Source organism: Macrotis lagotis, chromosome 8 (genome assembly GCF_037893015.1).
Source record: "Macrotis lagotis isolate mMagLag1 chromosome 8, bilby.v1.9.chrom.fasta, whole genome shotgun sequence".
NCBI classification, from domain to species: Eukaryota; Metazoa; Chordata; class Mammalia; order Peramelemorphia; family Peramelidae; genus Macrotis; species Macrotis lagotis.
Window position 1 is genome coordinate 197052235 of NC_133665.1, and position 19954 is coordinate 197072188.

At 45.0% G+C, this 19954-nt stretch overlaps 1 protein-coding gene across 1 annotated transcript; it reads right to left on the reverse strand.

Annotated features, from left to right (window-relative positions):
* Window positions 1–6850: 6850 nt before the first annotated feature.
* On the reverse strand, window positions 6851–11347 carry TFPI2 (tissue factor pathway inhibitor 2). The gene is made up of 5 exons (XM_074196110.1): window positions 11187–11347; window positions 10844–11032; window positions 9453–9632; window positions 8902–9072; window positions 6851–8298 (listed from the first exon to the last, which is right to left on the reverse strand). The coding sequence occupies exons 1-5, from the start codon at window positions 11254–11256 to the stop codon at window positions 8219–8221; spliced, it is 690 nt and encodes a 229-aa protein (XP_074052211.1). The 5' UTR covers window positions 11257–11347; the 3' UTR covers window positions 6851–8218.
* Window positions 11348–19954: the final 8607 nt, after the last annotated feature.

Below are 19954 nucleotides of genomic sequence, written 5' to 3' on the forward strand. Positions count from 1 at the left end.
TTTACAATCTATTTGGGGTACAGTGGGATTGCTGGATCAAAGGGTATGCACAGTTTGATTGTCCTTTGAGCCTAGCTCCAAATTGGTCTCTAGAATGATTGGATCAGTTCTCAATTCCACCAACAATGCCTCACTGTCCACTTTTCCCACATCTTCAACGTTGATCATTTTCCTTTTTTTGTCATTTTATCCAATCTGATGGGTGTAAGGTGATACCTCAGAGTTGTTTTTAACTTGCATCTCTCTAATCAATAGTGATTGGAAGCATTTTTCATATTACTATAGATAGCTTTAATTTCTTTATTTGAAAACTGCCTGTTCATATCCTTTGATCATTTATCAATTAGAGAATGACTTGTATACTTATAAATGTGACTCAGTTCTTTATATATTTTACAAATGAGTGCTTTATCAGAAACAGTAGCAGTGAAAATTGTTTCCCAGCTTTCTGTATACCTTCTATTCTTGGTTCCATTAGTCGTTTGTACAAAAATAGATTATGTGGTTGAAAATATCCATTTTGTGATTTATAATGTTCTCTGTCTCTTCCTTGGCTATAAACTTCTCCCCATTCCATAGATCTGACAGACCATTCCTTGTTCTAAGCTTATGACATCATCCTTTATGTCTAAATCCTGTTTCCAGTTTGAGTTTATCTTGGTATAGGGGGTGAGATATTAGTCTATGCCTAGTTTCTGTTTGGGGGTTTATCAAACAGTGTATTACTTTAGTCATTTCCTACTGATTCTTTTATGCCTAATCTATTCCACTTGTCTTTCTTAGCTAAGGGGTGGCTAGGTGGTGCAGTGGACAGAGCACTGGCCTTGAGTCAGGAAGCAGGGAGTTTGAATCCAGCCCCAGACACTTGCCACTTACTTACTAGCTGTGTGACCTTGGGCAAGTTACTTAATTCCATTTGCCTCACATCCAAGGCCATATCCAGTCCCCCCTGATTCCTATCTGGCTACTGGACCCACATGGCTCTGGAGGAGAAAGTGAGTTGGTGACAGCACAGTTCCCCTCACTCAAATCCAATTCATATGTTTGTCATGGAAGCACCTCCCTGATGTTGTGATCTTCTTTGGAAATGAATTTCTTCTCTTATTGCTGAAGCTAACATTTCTAATAGAATATTGAATAATAGTGGTGATAATGGGCATTCTTGTTTCACCCTGATCTTATTGATAAGGGCTCTAGTTTATCCCCGGTACATATAATGCTTGTTGATACTACTTATCATTTTTAGAAAAACTCCCTTTATTCCTATGCTCTCTAGTATTCTTTAATAGGAATGGGTGCTTATTTTATCAAAGACTTTTTCAGCATCTATTCAGACGATCATGTGATTTCTGATCATTTTGCTCTCAAAACAGTCAGTTATGCTGATTGTTTTCCTAATGTTGAGCCATCCCTGCACACCTGGTATAAATCCTACCTGATTACAGTATATTAGTCTAGCAAACATTTGCTGTAATTTCTTTGCTAAATTTTTATTTAATATTTTTGCATCGATATTTATTAGAGAGACTGGACTATAATTTTCTTTGTCTGTTTTGACTCTTCATGGTTCAGGTATCAGCAGCACATTGGTGTCATAAAAAGAATTGGGCAGAGGACACACACAGTAGGCTTGTCATCAGTGCTTATTGAACTGAATTGAATTGGCAGTCCATGACCTAGAGTTAGCAGAGGATCTAGACGTGCATCATCATGCCCTGGCAGATCCTGCATCTGGACAATGAGCTGGGCTGAAGAGAGCTGGCCAGATGGTCTTTGGGAAACTGTGCTGTGCTTCCAATCTTCACTTCAGGGTTCTGGAAATAAATGACTACATAACCCTTACAAAAACCTTTGGAGGGGACAGTGAGGGTCACTTCCCATTCTTTCTGACCCTGCACTGAATCACCAGACATCTGCCTTCTCTGCTTTAACCCAGGCATCATTGATAGAGATGTTGACATCTCCCCTACCCCACCCCCAGGAAGTGCTTCCTTCTGCCAGAAACATGAACTAAGGCTCTTTCCATACAGATGGAGCTGCTTTTATCTAGACCTAGTCTAACCTGTAAAAACAAAGAACAGAGTTGAAGCCACAAGGTTCATAGCCCCAAGGTGAACCATGCGGAGACTCAGTTGATGTCTGAATTCACCCATCCCAATCCCCTGATAGTAGACAAAGGACTGGGAGATGCGAGTGCCCTCCATGTATAGAGAGGAAACCAAGAATGGGGGACTCAGAGGGAGACCTGAACTGCACAGTCACATGTATCATTGTAGCTTGCCTGTCTAAGGTCTGACTGGGTCAGTGTTTATGTGAAATCTCTTTCTTCCTTTTATAAAATTTGGGATGGTTTCCGGCCTTTGGTTGAAAACCACTCAGTGCTTGGTCTCTACTTCCTTGGGAAATTGAAGGGCAAGGGCTGTGGCAGGGGCACTGGGGTAAATGACCATCATGGAAATTCTCCATTGCCCTTTGGCTATCTGAAATTTTATTTATTTGGAGACTGGGACTAAACCTAAACCTGTTCAAGAATTTTCACTGGCTTTCTGTTGACTCCAGAATAAAACATAGATTTCTGGTTGATATTTGAGTCTTCTGACTCTTGGTTTCTACTACATCTCCCTGAGCTGTGCCCATAACTCCCCCACCACAATGATGTTCTAGTATTCACTCTGTCCTGTGGACATCATTCCATCTCATGTCCTTCAAACTCTCCCTAGTCCCTCACCTCTTCCTCTTGAAAACAGTAGCTCTCTTCAAGGCTCAACTTAGGAGCTATCTCCTTCAAGAGCTTCTCATCAGTCCTCCCTGCTTTCAGTGCCTCCCCTCTGAAATTTACCATGTATTGATTTTGTCTCTACCCATCTGTAGGCAGGCACTTCATTGCCTCCTAGTAGAGCAGAAGCATCTCACTCTTGCCTCTGGTTCCTGCATGGTATTCTGTACACATTAGATGCTTAATAAATGGCCACTGAATTTTTATAGATAAACTCTTCTAAGAAGACACTTTGGCTATGGGGTTCCTCACATAATCTCACCCTACACACACACACACACACACACACACACACACACACACACACAGACACACATGTCCTATCCTTGATGGCTCAGCATCTACTCTCTGTTTCTTTCCCCATTTCCTCCTCAAGAGGCCAATATGCCTGTTTTTGATTGCTTTCATGGGTTCTTCACTTCTCCTCCAGAGATTCTCATCTCCATTCCAGCTCTGTCACCCACAGGGAGTCCACAAACTGCTTGGATCTCACCCTTTCTAAGCCTTGAAGTGTCCCTCCCTCTCTGATTACAACCTTCTATCCTCCCCATCTCCTGAACCCTCATTCTGACTTTCATTTTCTTCCAGTGTATCTGCTATTTCTTAATTCCTTGTGCTCCTTTTTAAGGAGAAATCAAAAGACCTGTACTTTGCCCTTGGCCATTACCATGAGTTATCTTAGATGGTACCAACTCTACTTTCAATCCTGGAGGAGCCTTGACTCTTTTAAGGATACACTAAGGTTAGATAATTGTATGGATTCCTGGAGGTGAAAGTGAGGTTCACAGAAGGTTGCCTGTTTGTCAATGGTATTCCTCTCCAGAGGACTCACAACCCTATGGTAGTATCTTAAAGATCTAGGTCTATGTTCATGACGGGAATAAAAATAGGAGTCATCACAACATGAAGAGATTGCCATGCTAGCAGGCTGAATTTTATTCCCTGACCCAGATGAGTTAAAATCAAAAGGTAATGCCATGATCAGAAAGGTTCTAGGTCTCTCTTAAAAATTAGAACTTGGGAGAGAAGAATACTTTCATATACTTTTCTGGACTACTTGAGGTCCTTATGCATTATTTTCATTTTTATGGAGTATATAATAAAGGCTCTTATACCTTATGTATGAAGTTGCCTCGAGTGCTTGAGTGGGATCTTAGGACCACATTTGTGGAGATCTAGTTATAAAATATATTATGTGCTTTCCAGAGATAATTTTTGTGGGAGCAATACAAACCAAAAAGAGTGATCAACTTGAGTTGGGAGGAGAGGGCTGCTTCCAAGACTGGGCTTAACCAAGAGTGTGGGTTACACAGATGTAAAGCACAGTGGGACAATCAAGAGATTCACAAAGAATTTCTGCCCTCCACCGCAACTCCTGTACTGAGTTGCTCCAATAAGGTTTGTTTGACAGTAATGATGGTGACGTATTGTAACCAAACCCCACTAAAACATGGTAACATTCTGTGGCACTTCATCCAATCTGAAGAGGTAAAATTCCATCTCCTGTCTAATTAGGAGAGTCTAGAGAGTTGTCTGCTGCATTATCCTCCTTTAGCATTCAGATTTGTCAGAAAATTGCTTTTGAACAGACCAAGGGCAATACCAACCAATCCCAAGAGTGTGCCTTAATCTTCTGAGTTTCTAATGGGCCTGAAAATAGAGGAGGAGCAGAGTCTGAATGCTTTCTCTGTAGGGCTCCCTCTTCCCCTGGCACCTGCCTGGTTTCAACTCCATGGTATAAGATAAGTCTTTTGGATACCCCTAGTGTTCCCCTACACTTTCCTGCCCTTTTTCTGATTGTAAACTCTTTGAGAATGGGGACTGTCTTTCTTTTACTTAATTGTATCCCCAGTAACTTAGCACAGGGCCTAGAAAATAAAATAGTTGGTACTTAATGTTGATTTGCTTGGATTGGGCATGAGCAGCTAGTTGCCCTAGGACAGTGTCTATGATGGAGTCCACAGAGGATTAGTGCAGCATTGATGGGGTGATAGAGTTCCTCACTTCCTCTTCCCCTACTCATTCCATGATCCTGGGGCTCATTATGGACATATGGGCAGGGTGTCCTGGGTAAAAAGTCCCCAAGTCTTGAGGCAGCATTCTGCAGTGAGTCTAAAGCTGACATATTTCTAGATTTCTGTAAAGAACTGATTTAAATAGAATTTTGCCTACTCTGAAAGCAAGTATCCTTTCATGATATTCTTTTGAAGGAAGTGTTCCCTATAGTGCTGCTCCACCCCCCACCCCAGTCTTTGCAGGTGGCCCACATATGTCCCTTTCTTCACAAGGTCCTTGTCATCATCTTCATGGCCATCATTGCTGGTAATTCCATCCTCCTCCCTGTGACACGTGTGGCTCAAGATTTTGCTTTTACTCCTCCCTCTCCCTAGCCCTTTGCTCTCCATGTCCAGACTGAATAGGCTTCCTACACATGGCTCAAGAATCTCTCTGCTTGCTTCCATTCCCACTGCCAACACATGGGGTCCTTGTAGCCTCTCAGCAAGCTTGTATTCATAGCAGGCCCCTGGACTCAGATGACTCCAGAGGAGAAAGGGAGGCTGGTGACTTAGTGTAGTAGCCCCTCACACATGTACTGTCATGGTGACATCAGCACCATGGCCGAAGACAGACATGGGTACTTACCACAGACAAAGAAGTGATCACCTCCATGTCACATTGCCTTGCAGCTAAGGGTGTGTGGAGGAATCCTTGGGCATGGAGGGGAAAGGCACAGGGCAGAGTGGACCTTCCCTTTTGTGGAGCCCCTGGAGATAACCAGGCACTGGCTTTCCTGGTTTCTAATCCTGCTTATAACATTGGTTACCTTTCTGATCTTAGACCCTCGATCTTTGTCCTCTCATATATGAAATATGGGACTTAGATTAGAGGGCCACTGAGAGCAACTCCTTCCAATTTAGATCTACAAACCTAGGGTTTTGTTCTTCTGAGAGTATTTTTTTCAAAGAACCTTAACTGTGAGCCTTGGCTACAGAGCCCCAGACTTTCCATGAAGCCATGACTGCCTCACTTGGGGTTCCTTAGAGCTTCTTCTAATGTGAGTGTCTCTGATATATTGGAGGGTGGACAAGGAAGCTGTGCTGTGGTTTCCCTTGCCATCTATCTACTACTTGGGGGTTACCCCTCCTACCCATAACATCTAGGTCTGCCTCTCTGAAATAGTCTTCGGGACCCTGTTGATGTGCCTGAGAGGCCTCTTGCAGAGCAGGCTTTGCAATCATTTCTGCATTCCTAGTTTTCCTGGCTTCCAACACACACACACACACACACACACACACACACACACACACACACACAGGTTTTCTATACCTCTGGGGAAATCTGTGGGAGGCTCAGTCATCTCTGAGACGACCTCCTAAGTCTCCATGAAGGAACCTCAAATGAAGACCTGAGCAAGTCTAAGCCCATCCAAGCTTTGTCCCTCTTTTTAGTTTCACGTTTCCTATACTTTACTCCATCCTAGACTGGTGTGACTAGCAGCCTAGCCCTGGGGAGGAAGCCAGAACTAATGGGGCTGGCTGATCTCTCATCTTCAAGAGGACCTTCAGCTAGACATAACTTTTTTTCACACCTCAAACATTTCCTCTCTGAGAGTAAGATTCTCTAGGCCCTGACTACTAGGGGAGGACAGACCTGCCCTTAGCTTTCCCTGGCTAGCTTAGTCAGTTCCTTTCCACCACTTTGGTGGTTTTGAGAAGGGCAGTATCCTTAATGGTCAAAGAGAGCAGTGAGCAGAAATGAGAGTTCTGCTTCCAAGAATTAGATTGGCCAAAGGATAATGTTGGGGTTAGGGATGACATCAACCCTTGGAGGAGCTAGGATGAGGTTGGGGGCTTGTGGCAGTTTGATGCAGACCCATGGCGCCTGCTGGTTTCCTACCACAATCTGCTTTCTTCCCAGTCTGGGGGTTGGGGTGGGGGTGCTCCATACAGCACCTAGACTTCCTTGAGATTCTCTCTGGCTGGCTCCTGAAGAGTTGGAAGTGGGGGAAGGGTGGCTAGAAGAATATCTGGGGTTGATTTAGCAAACACTGAAAAAATTCACTAAAGAAGGAAATGGTTTCAATAAAATAAACGTTTTATTAAGAACTTGGTGATACTGGATACATTGTTAAATCTGTTTGATTCTTGGTAAAAAGAAAATGAGCATCATAGGTGCTATCACTAAGTTTTAGGTAATTTGATCCTTCGAAGAAGGGACTCCTAAAATGGGAAGGAGAAGATTTGTCAACTTTTTTGTCTTGGGATAACAATACAGGAAGGAGAGTATCTTTTTTTCTGGAGGGGATGGTCTAGAGGGAATTCAGAGCGCCTACATCCCTTGAGTCCCCTGACCACATGATCAAAGGCCTTTCTCTTTCTGGTCTCAGTGACCATCTCTGTGGAACCCTTGCCCTGCTAGGCTTCTGGCATAAGAGGCTGAAGAAGAAAACCTCCTGGCCAAGTAGGAGAGGTAGAGGCACTGATCTCCATGGAGGATGGCAGAGGTGTTTCCACAGCTGGGCAGAGAGCTGCTGTCATGTCTGGACAGCCAAGCCTCTGAAAAGGGCTCACTTATCTGGTTATCTTCTTGCCCCTTCCCATGTTCAGAACTGGCTTCTTGTTTCACAGGGAAAATCTGACAATGGATCTCAATGTTTTCTCTAACCCTGAGTCATTCTTAAAATTTAGAAGCACATTCCAAGGACCCTTCACATGATCCTAGCAGGGACTCTGGCTTTTTTACTCACAAGGTTAACCAGCCATGCCTGTTGGGCACTTTGTATCTGACATCGGGCACTTGAGAGGTGGCTGTTGCTGGGAGGATGCACAAGGACTTAAGATGCTAGGTCCCAAGGGGCTGTCATGGCCATCCTCCTTCCCCTCTGGCACTGTTGATCACCCACTTCAGCCTTCCTACATTGATGGGGCTCCCTGAGAACCTATCTTGGGTCTAAGAAAGGCCAGAAAAAGAACCTCTGCCTTAAGATTCATAGAGCTGCCAAGATTTGAGAAGGAAGAGTCAGTTGATGGTTCTTTTTTCCAACCTCAGAAATCTACTTCTTAAAAAATAAGGACTCAAACTTTTCTCATGCTTGAAGACCCTCATCAGACCAGATTTGTTTCTGAGAACCCAGTGGCTCAATGTCCCCAATCAGCCCCTGGAAAAATAAGCCAAAGAGAATATAATAATAGAAGAAAAATGACCCTTAGTCAATATGTCCTGGAGGGCTTGAACCAAAGAGCAGTAGATCCTTAATCAAAAGCTGCCAGTAATGGAACAGCATATAAATAGAACAACAGCTTCAGAATCCGAGGATGAGGAGCAGCTCTGCTGATCCTATTTCTCCCACTTTCCTGTGTTCTGCCCACAAGTGTCTGGAGGTTTGAATCCTGGAAGGAGTTGGTGCAAGCCCAGTCCCAGAGGTTCCATGCAGGGACATGATCAGGGGAACTTCTTGTATATCTTCATCTTCTTGTTGGCAAAGCTGAGTCTGGGCATCTTCCTTGACTTTTTCTTCAGTGCTGATAGAAACAAGGAGCAGAGATCAGAGATGATTTAGCCTGAAAGGGAGTTTAAGACCCTGAGTTTCTGCTGCTTCTTAGGGAGTACATGAGGACCATCCATCATTCTCACTGAAGTGACCCTTGACTGATTGGTCCCATTCTGCTTCTAGTCTGGAATTCTCAAAGTATCCTGAAGGCTGCTCCCCAAGTCATGTTATATAGTGATAGTCCTCCACTGTCTGCCTGGCATGAATTAAAGAGTTCACTCACACTGAAATAGTGGGGCTAAAGAGACTAGAAGTATGAATTTAAGACATCTTCCCATCTGTGTTGTCCCGATTTACTTCATACACACACACACACACACACACACACACACACACACACACACACAGAATGAGTCTGCATAAAAGATAGGGAACCTTATGGCTGCTCTAATTAATTGCTATAGCAACTTGAAACCATTTGCTTTACTTGGCAAATGAGATGGGGACCCTAGCCAGCACCCACAGTCAGTCTGGGGAGCCAGGCAATGCCAGGGCAAGAAGGGACCCTCAAGGACAGAATATGGCCTGGAATAGGATCCATTATTTTTGTTCGAACACTGATTGTTAACTGTACCTTTCAAACAGACATGGGCACAGTCCTTCAGGGAGACAAAGTTGTTTTCATTTCCGCCACAGCCGGTGTAGGTAAAGGACTCACAGATTTTTCTTTTCCAGTTAAAATAGTATCGGGTCACATTTGCTGAACAAGACCCCTCATCTAGTGGACTGTAGCAGAATTGGGGAACTTTTGGAAAGAAAGAAAAAAGCTCAGTTAGAAGATTCTTGACAGAGCTGAGTCAACCAAGCCTCAGAGGGGTGATGACAAAATGTAACTTAGAATTGTGACTGAAGCTGTGAAATTCAGGGATGAATCGCCTGCTGGGGTGGAACCTTAGGGAAGGAAGCCTCAGCCATTAGAGGAGAATGCTCCTTGCAAGTGGTTCCACTCATCCAGTCTTCTCTACCCACAGAGAGAATAGGTACGACTATGTTAAAGTCTGCAGCTCAAGGGCTCAAAGCAGTGAGGATGGCACACCCTTGGGCAATGGAAGGGGTCACAGCAAGGAAATCTGGACAACAACTCAATTCTGCCTGGAGCACTGGTAAAGTAAGAATCTGCCTTACTTTTCACGGGAGCACAGAAGTTGTTGCATGTGTGGGCATCTGGGAATTGGTTTCGATTGCCACGCCCTCCACGGACTACCAGCCTCTCACAGGCCATGGAGCTGAGGTTGAAGAAATATTGCTCCCCGGCTTCTCCCAAGTCAGCTCCACTGGCTTCCAGTCTGCAGATCTTGGGAACTCCTAGGAAGGGGAAATGGAAGCAACAGCCCGAGGGGTCCCAGCCCTTTCAGACACCATCTCACCTAATGCTCACAAGAAATGGGACAGACTGGTCCTCTTATTACACCCACTGCCCAGAGGGAACAGGTTCTGGCTCCGTGAGTCCATAAGCCCTGAGACAGCAATAACTATATAAACGTATGTGTGGAAATTTGGTGATAGAAAAGGGCAGAAGGACATCCTGCCTTTGAGGAGCTTCCATGCCCATAACTAATAGCTAGGTACAGCCAACGTACACAGGAGGAGGGAATGGTGGTCATCTCAGAAGGAGATGATGGGAGAGTGGGAAGGGTTAGAAATGGATCCAGGGTTTAAGGAGAGGTTTGTGAAGCAGGTAGAATTCTCTATGAATCTGGAAAGCCATCAGGGAAACCAGAAGGAGGAGGTGAGGAGGACAGCCAGTGAAAGTGCCCAGAGCTGCAAGAGTCCGGAAAACCTAGGGGAAGGAGAGACTCTAGAAGAGGGTGATCAACAGTGCCAGAGGCTGCAGAGGAGTCACACAAGCCCCCCTAACTCCAGGGCATTCTGGGCTGGGTTCCCTCCAAAAGAGGAAAGAGTTATCCTAGGATACTCATTCCAAATCACTTTGGAAGGCCTCAGCCAGACCTAGGGGGTCTATGCCTTGCCTCTGGAAAGGCCTCAGTCACTCTGATCTGGTTTTCTTTTGAACAAAGTCGGGGCTCTGTCAAGTGATTCGTCCTGGGTCAGGGCTAACACAAGTCTCTGTGGCTCTTTCCCCGGGGCCACAAGGGCCACAAGGAGTGATCCTCTTGGGAGGAGTAAGGATTTCCAGTTCTCCAGAAGTAAATGGTCGTTTTAAGTCGTGGACCAAGGCTACAAGGATTAAAATGAGTCGGTTCAGAGAAGCTTCCAGGGCAGCCCCGTGGGGTTGATGGTGACTCACTAGGCAAAAGGAGTTTATCCAAGGGAAGGAAATCCCCACGGGTCTGGGAGTGCTGAAATCTGGGAGCAGTCCCTCTGCACGCCTGGTGGGGGGCAGGGCAGGTGGGGTGAGATCTGGGGCACCCCCCTCTCCTGAGCCAAGTTTGGGGGCGGGGACACTGGGGGGCAGTGGGGGGGGCTGAGTGAATACACCAGATCTGAGGTGCTGGGGGTGTCGGGCGCCGGGAGAGGCCAGAGGCCGGCGCCCCCCGCCCCGAGCTCCCGCTTACTGGGGATCCAGCCGCAGGTCTGCTCGCAGTCCTCCGGGGTGTCGAAGTTGTTGTCGTTGCCCCCGCAGCCCCCGAAGATGAAGAGGCGGCAGCTCTGCAGGTGGCGGTCGTAGTAGAAGCTGGGCAGGCGGGCGCGGCAGGGGCCGTCATCGGGGGGCAGCAGGCAGCGTGCGGGGGGCACGCCGGGGGCTAGCGGGGAGAAGAGGGTGCTGAGGGGCTGGGGCGCCAGCGGGGGGAGGGGTCAGAGGAGGAGACGGGGGGAGGCCGGGAAGTGGGGGGAAGATGAGAGGTGGGGGGCGGGGGAAGGGAAGGGAGGGGTCCCCCCAGGCGCTGTGGTCCTTACCTGCGGACAGAGGACTCCCGAGAGCCCGGCTCTGCCCGGCGGCCCACAGCAGCAGCAGGAACCCGAGCATGGCGAGCGCGGCCGGCTTTCCAGGGGACCAGGCTCCGGGTGCGGGTCGGAGGGGCCCCGATTTATGGGGGAGCGAGCGGACCCGCCCCGGGGCGGGGCTAGGGTGGGGCCGTCTGAGATCTCAGCCGCCGCGGGGGGCAGGGGGGAGCCTCGGAGACCCTGGGAAGCGTGGGGGGCACCCACCGCGCCTCCGCATCCCGGGCAGCTGCCCGGCTCTCCCGGGGCTCGGCGCTGGCGGGGGCGGCTCCGGGCGGGGCGTCTGGGGGGGGGGGGGCGGACTCTTGTTTGTTTGCGTCCATCCTCGAGACCCCCACGGACGCCCCCCCAGTAGCAGCTCTGAGGCTCTGGATTGGGGGGTCCAGCGCCCCTCCGCGTCCCCTCTCCGGCCGAGGGGCGCCTCCCAGTCCGGCCCCGCGATGGCTCGTGGCCCCTTGGGGGCTCCAGATCCTCTCCGGGGGCCTAACAAGCTGCCGAGGTCCCGGGAGATCGGGGCGGCCTCCGAGCGGCCTCGAGGATGCTTAAGGGGACCCAGCGGCGTGGAGGCCCCCCGAAAGTGCGGGCGGCGCCAGCGGCCGACCCCCGCAGCTCAGGCTGGAAGCTGGTTCCGGGGTCCCCGGGAGCCTCACGCTGCCCCCCACCCTGTCATTCCAGCTTCTCGGACCCAGCAGGGCCGGGGCCGCCCCGGCGCAGCCCGCTCTGTGGCCCTCTCTTCGGGGGGCGGCTTGCAGAGCTGGGCGGGACCCCCAGAGGCGAAGCCCTTCCCGGGCCAGCCCGTCCCGCAGGACCGCTCGGTGGCCGCGTCACCTGGCGCGGCTCGGGGGGCGGGACCCCCCTGTTGTTACCAGGCCCGAGACGCGGACTCACATAGAGCCCGCGACCCCCCGCGCCTCTCAGGGCCCACGGGCTCGTGCCTCACCCCCGCCCGCGCCCCACTCGGGGCTTCTCCCCTTTCCCTGCATGTGCCCCAGCTTCTCAGGCGTGACCACTCTGAGCATCCTGAGGCCCGTCCTGCCGGACCGCGGCCAGCGATGGGCCCACGGGAGGAGGCGGGGAGGAGAGACCTGCCCTCCGGGCGGGCTGGAAGGCCCGGGGGCCCTGTGGCAAGAAATCGGACGGTGGGTGAGAAGTTTGGGGAAACAAGCGGAAACGGGAGGCGCAGACTCATTCAGCCTTTCGTTAGCCAGATGTAGTCCACCTCCAGAGGGAAGGCTGGGGGCGCTGGGTGGCACAGCCCCGGAGGCAGAAGTTCAAATGCGGCCTCAGACAAGAATTCCCTAGCTGTGTGGCCTTGGGAAAGTCCTTTATCCTTAAAATTTTTTTTTAAAAAAGGAAGGGAGGCCTCTGGCAAAGACTGCTTGCACAGCTCTGATCCTATGCACTATAGAATTTTCCCTATGCAAGGCAGAGCTGCTTGAGCCATAAAATTTCTAGAAGCAATGCCACAGAACAACATTTACATACATGACACATAGTATTTTTTTTAGTTTTAGCAAGGTCAATGGGGTTAAGTGGCTTGGCCAAGGCCACACAGTCTAAGTAATTATGAAGTGGCTGAGGTCGAATTCCAACTCAGGTCCTCCTGATTCCAGGGTCAATGCTCTATCCACTGCCACCTAGCCACCCCGACACATAGGATTTTATAAAGAGGAAGGAAAAAAAAGTAAGTCTGATCAATATGTTGGAAAAAATTCCTCAAACATGTTCCTGCCTCCACAAAAGGGTGGGTTGGGGTGTCCTTTCATATGTCTCCATTAGAGTCATGCTTTATATTTACAGTTTTATTGTGTTCACTTCTGATGGTTTAGTATTCTTTTTTGGTGATTTTATGTCATTGTAATTATGTTTTATGCTTTTTTTTATTCTGTTTACTTCACTCTGCATTAGTCTATGACATCTTTCCAGACACACACACACACACACACACACACACCTCACAGCATAGAAATATTCATTCCATTCATGTACAGTACCATTATCCAATCTGTGTCAATCTACTTTGTTTCCAGTCTGCTATCCAGTTTGCTATCACAAAGTGTGCTGTTATAAATATTTTGGTATGTATGGGACCTTTCTTTTTATCAATGACTTCTTCGGGGCATAAACTCCAATAAAGAAGTTTTTGGTTCAAATACAAATCTTTCTCGCTTTATTCACATAATTCCAAATTGCTTTCCAAAATATTTAGTCATTTCAGAACTCTACCAAGCAATGTGTTAAGGTGCCTATCATTCCATAACCCTTCCACCCTTCACTATTCCTATCTTTTGTTATCTTTGCTGATTTTCAGGGTATGTGGTAAAACCTCATGGTTTTTTATTTTGTTTTGTTTTGTTTAGGTTTTTGCAAGGCAAATGGGGTTAAGTTGGCTTGCCTAAGGCCACACAGCTAGGTAATTATTGTGTCTGAGATTGGATTTGAACCCAGGTACTCCTGACTCCAGGGCCGGTGCTTTATCCACTGCGCCACCTAGCTGCCCCTTGTTGTTGTTTTAATGTGCATTTCTATTATTAGTGATTTAAACTAGAACATTCTTTCATGTGGTTGTGAATGTTTTGCAATTCCTTTGAGAACTCTTTGTTCATATCCTGTGACCAGCAATGATTATTAATTATACACAAAGATAGTTTATGTACCTTAAATGCCTAACCTTAAAGAAATTTGATAGATTATTTTTCCCATTCCAGTACTTCTTTCCTTATCCTAAGTGCATTAATTTTGACTGTACAGAAGCTTTTCAGTTTATTCTTTTACATTGCCTCTATTCCTTTTGTTTAAAAAATACATATGAGAAGAATACAATTTCCTTCTCTTCTTTTTTAATTGGATGTTTTTTTAACAGTGAGGCTGCACACCCATTTAGAATGTATTCTGGAATATGGTATAAAATGTCAGCTTAACCCTGATTTCAACCAGACTGCTTTCCAGTTTTTCCAGGAGTTTTTTTTTTTTTTTATCAAATGAGAACTTTCCCCCCACTAGATGATTTACATTTTCCACTTTATTAAACACTGGGTTATTGAATTCCATTGTTTCTGAATTTCCCTTGCCTAGTCTGCTCCACTGATCTTTCCCTCTGTTCTTTAATCAGTACCAGATGGTTTTGATGACTGATACTTTATAATATGATTTGAGGTCTGGAAGCACTATTCCTTCTTCATTCTTATTTCTTTTTATCATTTCCTTTGACATTCTGGATATTTAACTTTTTTCCAAATGAATTCTGTTTTTATTTTATTATATTCTATAAAGTATCCTCATTGATAATTTGATTGGTATAGCATTTACACAAAAGTGTAAATTAACTTTGGTAGTCTTATCATTTTCATTATATTAGCATGACCTAGCCATGAGCACTAAATATTTCTCCAGCTCTTTAAGTTGTTCTTTAATTCTTTAAGGAATATTTTTAATAAATGTTTTGTATGCTGTGGTAGATCAATCCACAAATATTTTTATGCATTTTGGAATTATTTGAAAGGGAATTTCCCCTTCTATGTTTGTTTCTTTTTATTATTATAGAGAAATACTTTAGATTTTTAAGAGTTTATTTTGTAGCCTATACCTTTTCTGAAACTCTTAATTGTCTCAATATCTTTGCTGATTCCCTAGGATTTTTCAAGTATATCATATCATCAAAAATGGGATAATTTGAGTTCTTCTTTGCTTAGCTTTATGCTTTTAATTTCTTTCCATTGTCTTATTACTGTTTCTAGCATTTCCATCATATATTAAATATGGTAGGGAAAAATGAACATTTTTGCCTAATTCCTATATGTATTTGAAAGAGTTTTAATGCATTTTCATTGTACATGAAACTGTTAGTTATAGATAAATGCATTTATCAGAATAAAACACAGTCCCTCTATGCATATATATTGTATGGTTGGTTTGTTTTTTAAACCAAAAAAGAGTGCCTTATTTTGTCAAAGGCTTCTTTTGCATCTGCTGAGATGATTCTGTGACTTTGAATATTTTTGTTTCTTACCATGATGTATTAGCTTGGTTTTTTCCCAATGTTGCACTATTTTTGCATCCCTGATATAAACCTTAGTCATAATTAATGATTTCTTAGATAAATTGCTATAGTTTGTTAGAATTTTGCTAAAAATTTTTGAACCAATATTCATTAATGATATTGGTCCATAGTTTTTCTTCTGCATTTTATATTCCAGGGTTTAGGTATTAGAGATATATTTGTCTCATGAAAGGATTTTGGTGGAGTTCTTTCTCTAATTTTTGAGAACAATTTGTGAAGGTGTAATTGAACAATAGGTTCTTCTATTCAATTTTTTTTTGTAAGGCAATGGGGTTAAAGTGACTTGCCCAAGTTCACACAGCTATTAGTAAGTGTCTGAGGTCAGATTTGAACTCAGGTACTCCTGACTCCAGGGTCAATGCTCTATCCACTGCACCACCTAGCCACCCTGGGATAATAGTTCTTTAAAAGTTTGATGGATTTCTCCTGTAAATCCATCAGGATTAGGATTCCCCACCATCACTTAACATCTACATCTATTTCTTTTTTCTGAGATTGGATTATCTCAAATCCCTATGTAGTCTTCTGATATTTTGGGTCTTTTTGACTTAGGCAACAACCATTCAGTGAATTTGCACAGCCCTTCCCTCACTTCAATCCAATTCACTTGCATGTTGTGGCATCACCTCCCTGATGTCGTGATCCTCTTTGAGAATTAAGAACAAACTAGAACAACAACATTTGTGAAAGTATTCCTCTATTTCTTTTGTGTTCTTAGTTTCATTAACTTATAACTGTGTAGAATATGTTCTGATCATTTTTTCATTACTTTTACTTTTATTGTAATTAATTACTTTCATTGTAAGGAGCTGATTTGTAAATCATGGAATTTCTCCTTCTTTGGACCTCCATCTTGTTGTAGGGGTGCCTGATATTATATGTATGATCATAAGTGGGAAGGGAGGGGGATGGTGGGTCATAGAACAATCGATTTGGGGTTTGAATGATCTTCCCAGGGCAGGCCTATTTTGCAGGACAATCTATCCAAGTAAGACAATGCAGGTGTCCTTACGATCTCCAGGAATGGTTTGGTTGATTGCATAGTCTTGGGGTTATATTATTAGCTATAGCACAGAATAATCCAATTCATTTACACAGACAACAGAATGCAGGTCTTGTGAGGAGTGAAACAAATTACTCTGGCTACTTTGTTTTCACTGTTTTCCAGGACCAGAGAATACCAGTGAAAAGGATCTCTTGAAACTAAGGATTAATTCTTAAATGCATTATTCTTATATTAGTCTATATGAAAATCATAACTTTCTTGGCAACCCAGAAGAACATTTGCTGAGGAAACCTCCTTCCCAGTTCCAAAGCAAGGTCTGCCTCTCCTTTTCAATCTTTTTCCTCCTCTTCTTCACTCACTCCCCCTACAGACTTTTCTTTTCCTGAAAGACCACAGGTGTCAGCTTCTATCAATACTCCACACACACATACCCACTCCTCTCTATCCCTCTGGCTCCTCTCTCCCCACTGCACCTTTTTTGTACTGTTCCAATGTTAATGTTATTCAATCATTCAGTGATGTCTCATTCTTTGTGATCCCATGGACCCTACTGTCCATGGGGTTTTCTTGGAAAAAATATTGGAGGGATTTGCCAGTTCCTTTTCCTATGGACTAGGGCAAACAGAAGTTAAGTGACTTGCCTATGGTCACACAGTTAATGAGTGTTGAGGCCCTTCATTCTCTCTCTTTCCTGAGAGTCTTCTCTCATCTAGCTGCCTCTAGAGCCCCCCAAACAGACAAGCACACTGATTCATCTGCAGGTGGACTCTAATGAGGTTCTGTCCATAATGCCTCAGGTCTGCCTCTGGATTGTTACCTGAGCTCCCTTTAACTGATTTCTCTACCATCATTATTCTGCTGCTGCTGTCCTGGCCTATTGTATTTATTCCCTCATCTTACATTTTGCTTTTTCAGGTTGTTTGAGCAGTAAATAACCTCTTCAAGTCCAATTTCCTTTCAAAGAAGGTTTAAAATATCTCTATTATTGAAGACATCTTTTTTACATTTATGGCTCAGCTCAGATTTATAGGGTAGATCCCTCTGGGCTATATCCTAAGCTCCATTTCTTTTCCAAACACATTATTCCATTCTCTCCTGATATTTTGGTAGCTGCAGAATAGACTTGTGTAATTCCAATTTCCTTTCCTTTACCTTTGATAGTCTTTCTCTTGATCATTCACAAAGTTCTTTTAATCTGAATTAAATTGCTAAATTTAACGTCTATGTCTTGGGGTGTTTTTATTTTTCTGGAAGTAATCTGTGAATTTTTCCTGATGTAATTTCATTTTCTGTGTTCGGAAGTTCTGGGTAATTCTCTTGTATTATTTCTTGAATTGTGGTGTCCAATGAATTTACTTTTTTATTTTTAATATTGGTTGTTTGGTTTTCTTCTTTTTTAAAAATCATTTTAGCTAATGACTTATTTTTTTCTTCAGAAAACAAGTTTATAGGGGTGACTGGGTGGTGCAGTGGATAGAGCACTGACCCTGGAGTCAGGAGTACCTGAGTTCAAATCCAGTCTCAGACACTTAATAATCACCTAGTGGCCTTGGGTAAGCCACTTAACCCAATTTGCCTTGAAAAAAAAAACTAAAAAAAAAAGAAAAGAAAACAAGCTCATAGTTTTATTTGTTTATTTTTTTCTTTCAATTATGTTAATCTCTTCTGTTTTCTCTTCTGGCATTTAATTGGTTTTGCTATTTTATTATTTTTGTTATTTTTCTATTTGTTATTTCATTTGTTGTTCTTTTAATATGTGTTGATTTGCTCTTTTTTTATTGCTGAAAATGTTTAGAGACACTAAATCTTCCCTAAGTATTGCTTTGGCTGCTTCACAAAATGCTGATGTATTGTCTTAATGAAGTGATTATTTTAAATTAAAATAGTTTCTTAAGATTTATTCCTTGACATACCTATTCTTTGGGACTCAGCCACCAGGAGGCTCTCTCTGCAGGTTCAATTCTGGCCTTTGCCCAATGCCCTGGTCATTCATTGTACAACAGCTTCAGCCTGGGCTGGGGATTGGAGTCAGAGTTGCACGGCATCTGTCCGCTCCTTATGGCATTCCTCACTCAGCATGTCTGGTCCCCTAGACACCAGTCCCCTACTTGGTTCACCCTGAGTCCGTCCTGGAACTGAATAGCGGGCAGCAGAGATGCCAAATGGCCCTGTTCCTGCTGCTAATGCCAGTGCAGGGGTCCTGGGATCTCTTCCAGTCCTGGTGCCCTCTCAGCAAGACCTCATTCCCAGTGGGATGTTTTGGAGTGGATTGATTTTCTGATCAGAATTCAGTCTGAAGATCTTTCTAAAACTTGGTAAAGATCTTCTTGGGAGGGACTGAGGCTTTACTTTGCCCTGTTATTCCCCTTCTGTTTGATTCTTCTCCTTTGTGATCTGCCCTCCAGGATTCCACCACATTGCAGTCCCTGTGCCCATCACCCTTTTCTGTCCAGTTTTCCACCCAACACTTTAGCTGACCTTTTGGCCATACTCTGACCTCCTCACCCTGATCCTTTCACTACTAATTCCTGGCTGAGCCTCAACATTGAGGAATGCCTCTGGGTTCCTCCCTCTACCCACCTTCTCTTCATCTATTTCTTCATTACTGAAGAAATGCCAGCCTTGCCAACTGGATCTACTGTAAATAGTCATCATTGAACCTCAGGCCTCATTGATGCACAAAACTTGCTGCAGCATCACAGGCTTTTGAGGCTAGTCAGGTGAGGATTAAGAAAAGGTCATGGAGGAAGATGCAGCACAGGGATGGGGGTGGAGCCCCCAACAATTTTGGTCCTTGTTTAATATCTAAGGAAAGAAGGGAATATTTAAGGAGGCAATCTCCAGCTTCCCCTTTGTCTTCTCTCCAACACTTCTTTCCTTCTTTCCCCAATGCCAAGAAGCTGAAATAAGACGGTGTGGAACATTAAGCAAAGCAATGAATGATTGGCAAGGAAACTAGCCCTTCTGCACCCAACCGGATTCCAAGTGGAGCAGGGATGGGTGGAAGGAGGGAGGAGATGCCAATGGCTTCCCACAGGTCTTTTCTGGCACAGCCATACAGTCTGCCAACTCTCAGGGACCTTTTCCATCTTGAGTCTACCAATCTAAGGTCAGGGCAGGCCCTGGGAGACTTAAAGGATGCCAGGTAAAAACCTCCTTCTCTGGAGCAGGGCAGGCCCATGGGACCCTCCCTTGATGGTCTGACCTTCTTGTTGGAGGAGAGCCCACAGGAATTGGGCCTGGATAAATAAATATGGCAGGCCTGGTTGGCACACACATCTATCCTTTTTCTCCCCAGGCTGTGAAGGTTTTGGCAGCTCAGAGCACTTTCCTGGAGCTGTTTCCTCCCAGCATGTGGCTTGGTCTCTGGTGGGCTCCCCCTTGACCCCTGGCTCCGGGCCAGACCTCAGAATGATATCACCTCTTCCTGGGGCCCCATAATACTAGATTAAACACATCAGCACTTTAGTGGATTATGGCTCAATTTTCCCTGATGACCTCAAAAAGGAGAGGAAAGTGTGTGAATCATTCCATGACTATTTAGAAAAAAATGCCATTTCACTGAGAAGGAAAATCCCAGTGGGCTGTGAAGACATCCCCTCTTTCTTCAACTCATCCTGTAGGCTCCATGGTGGAGGGCTTGGGCAGTGGGCTAAA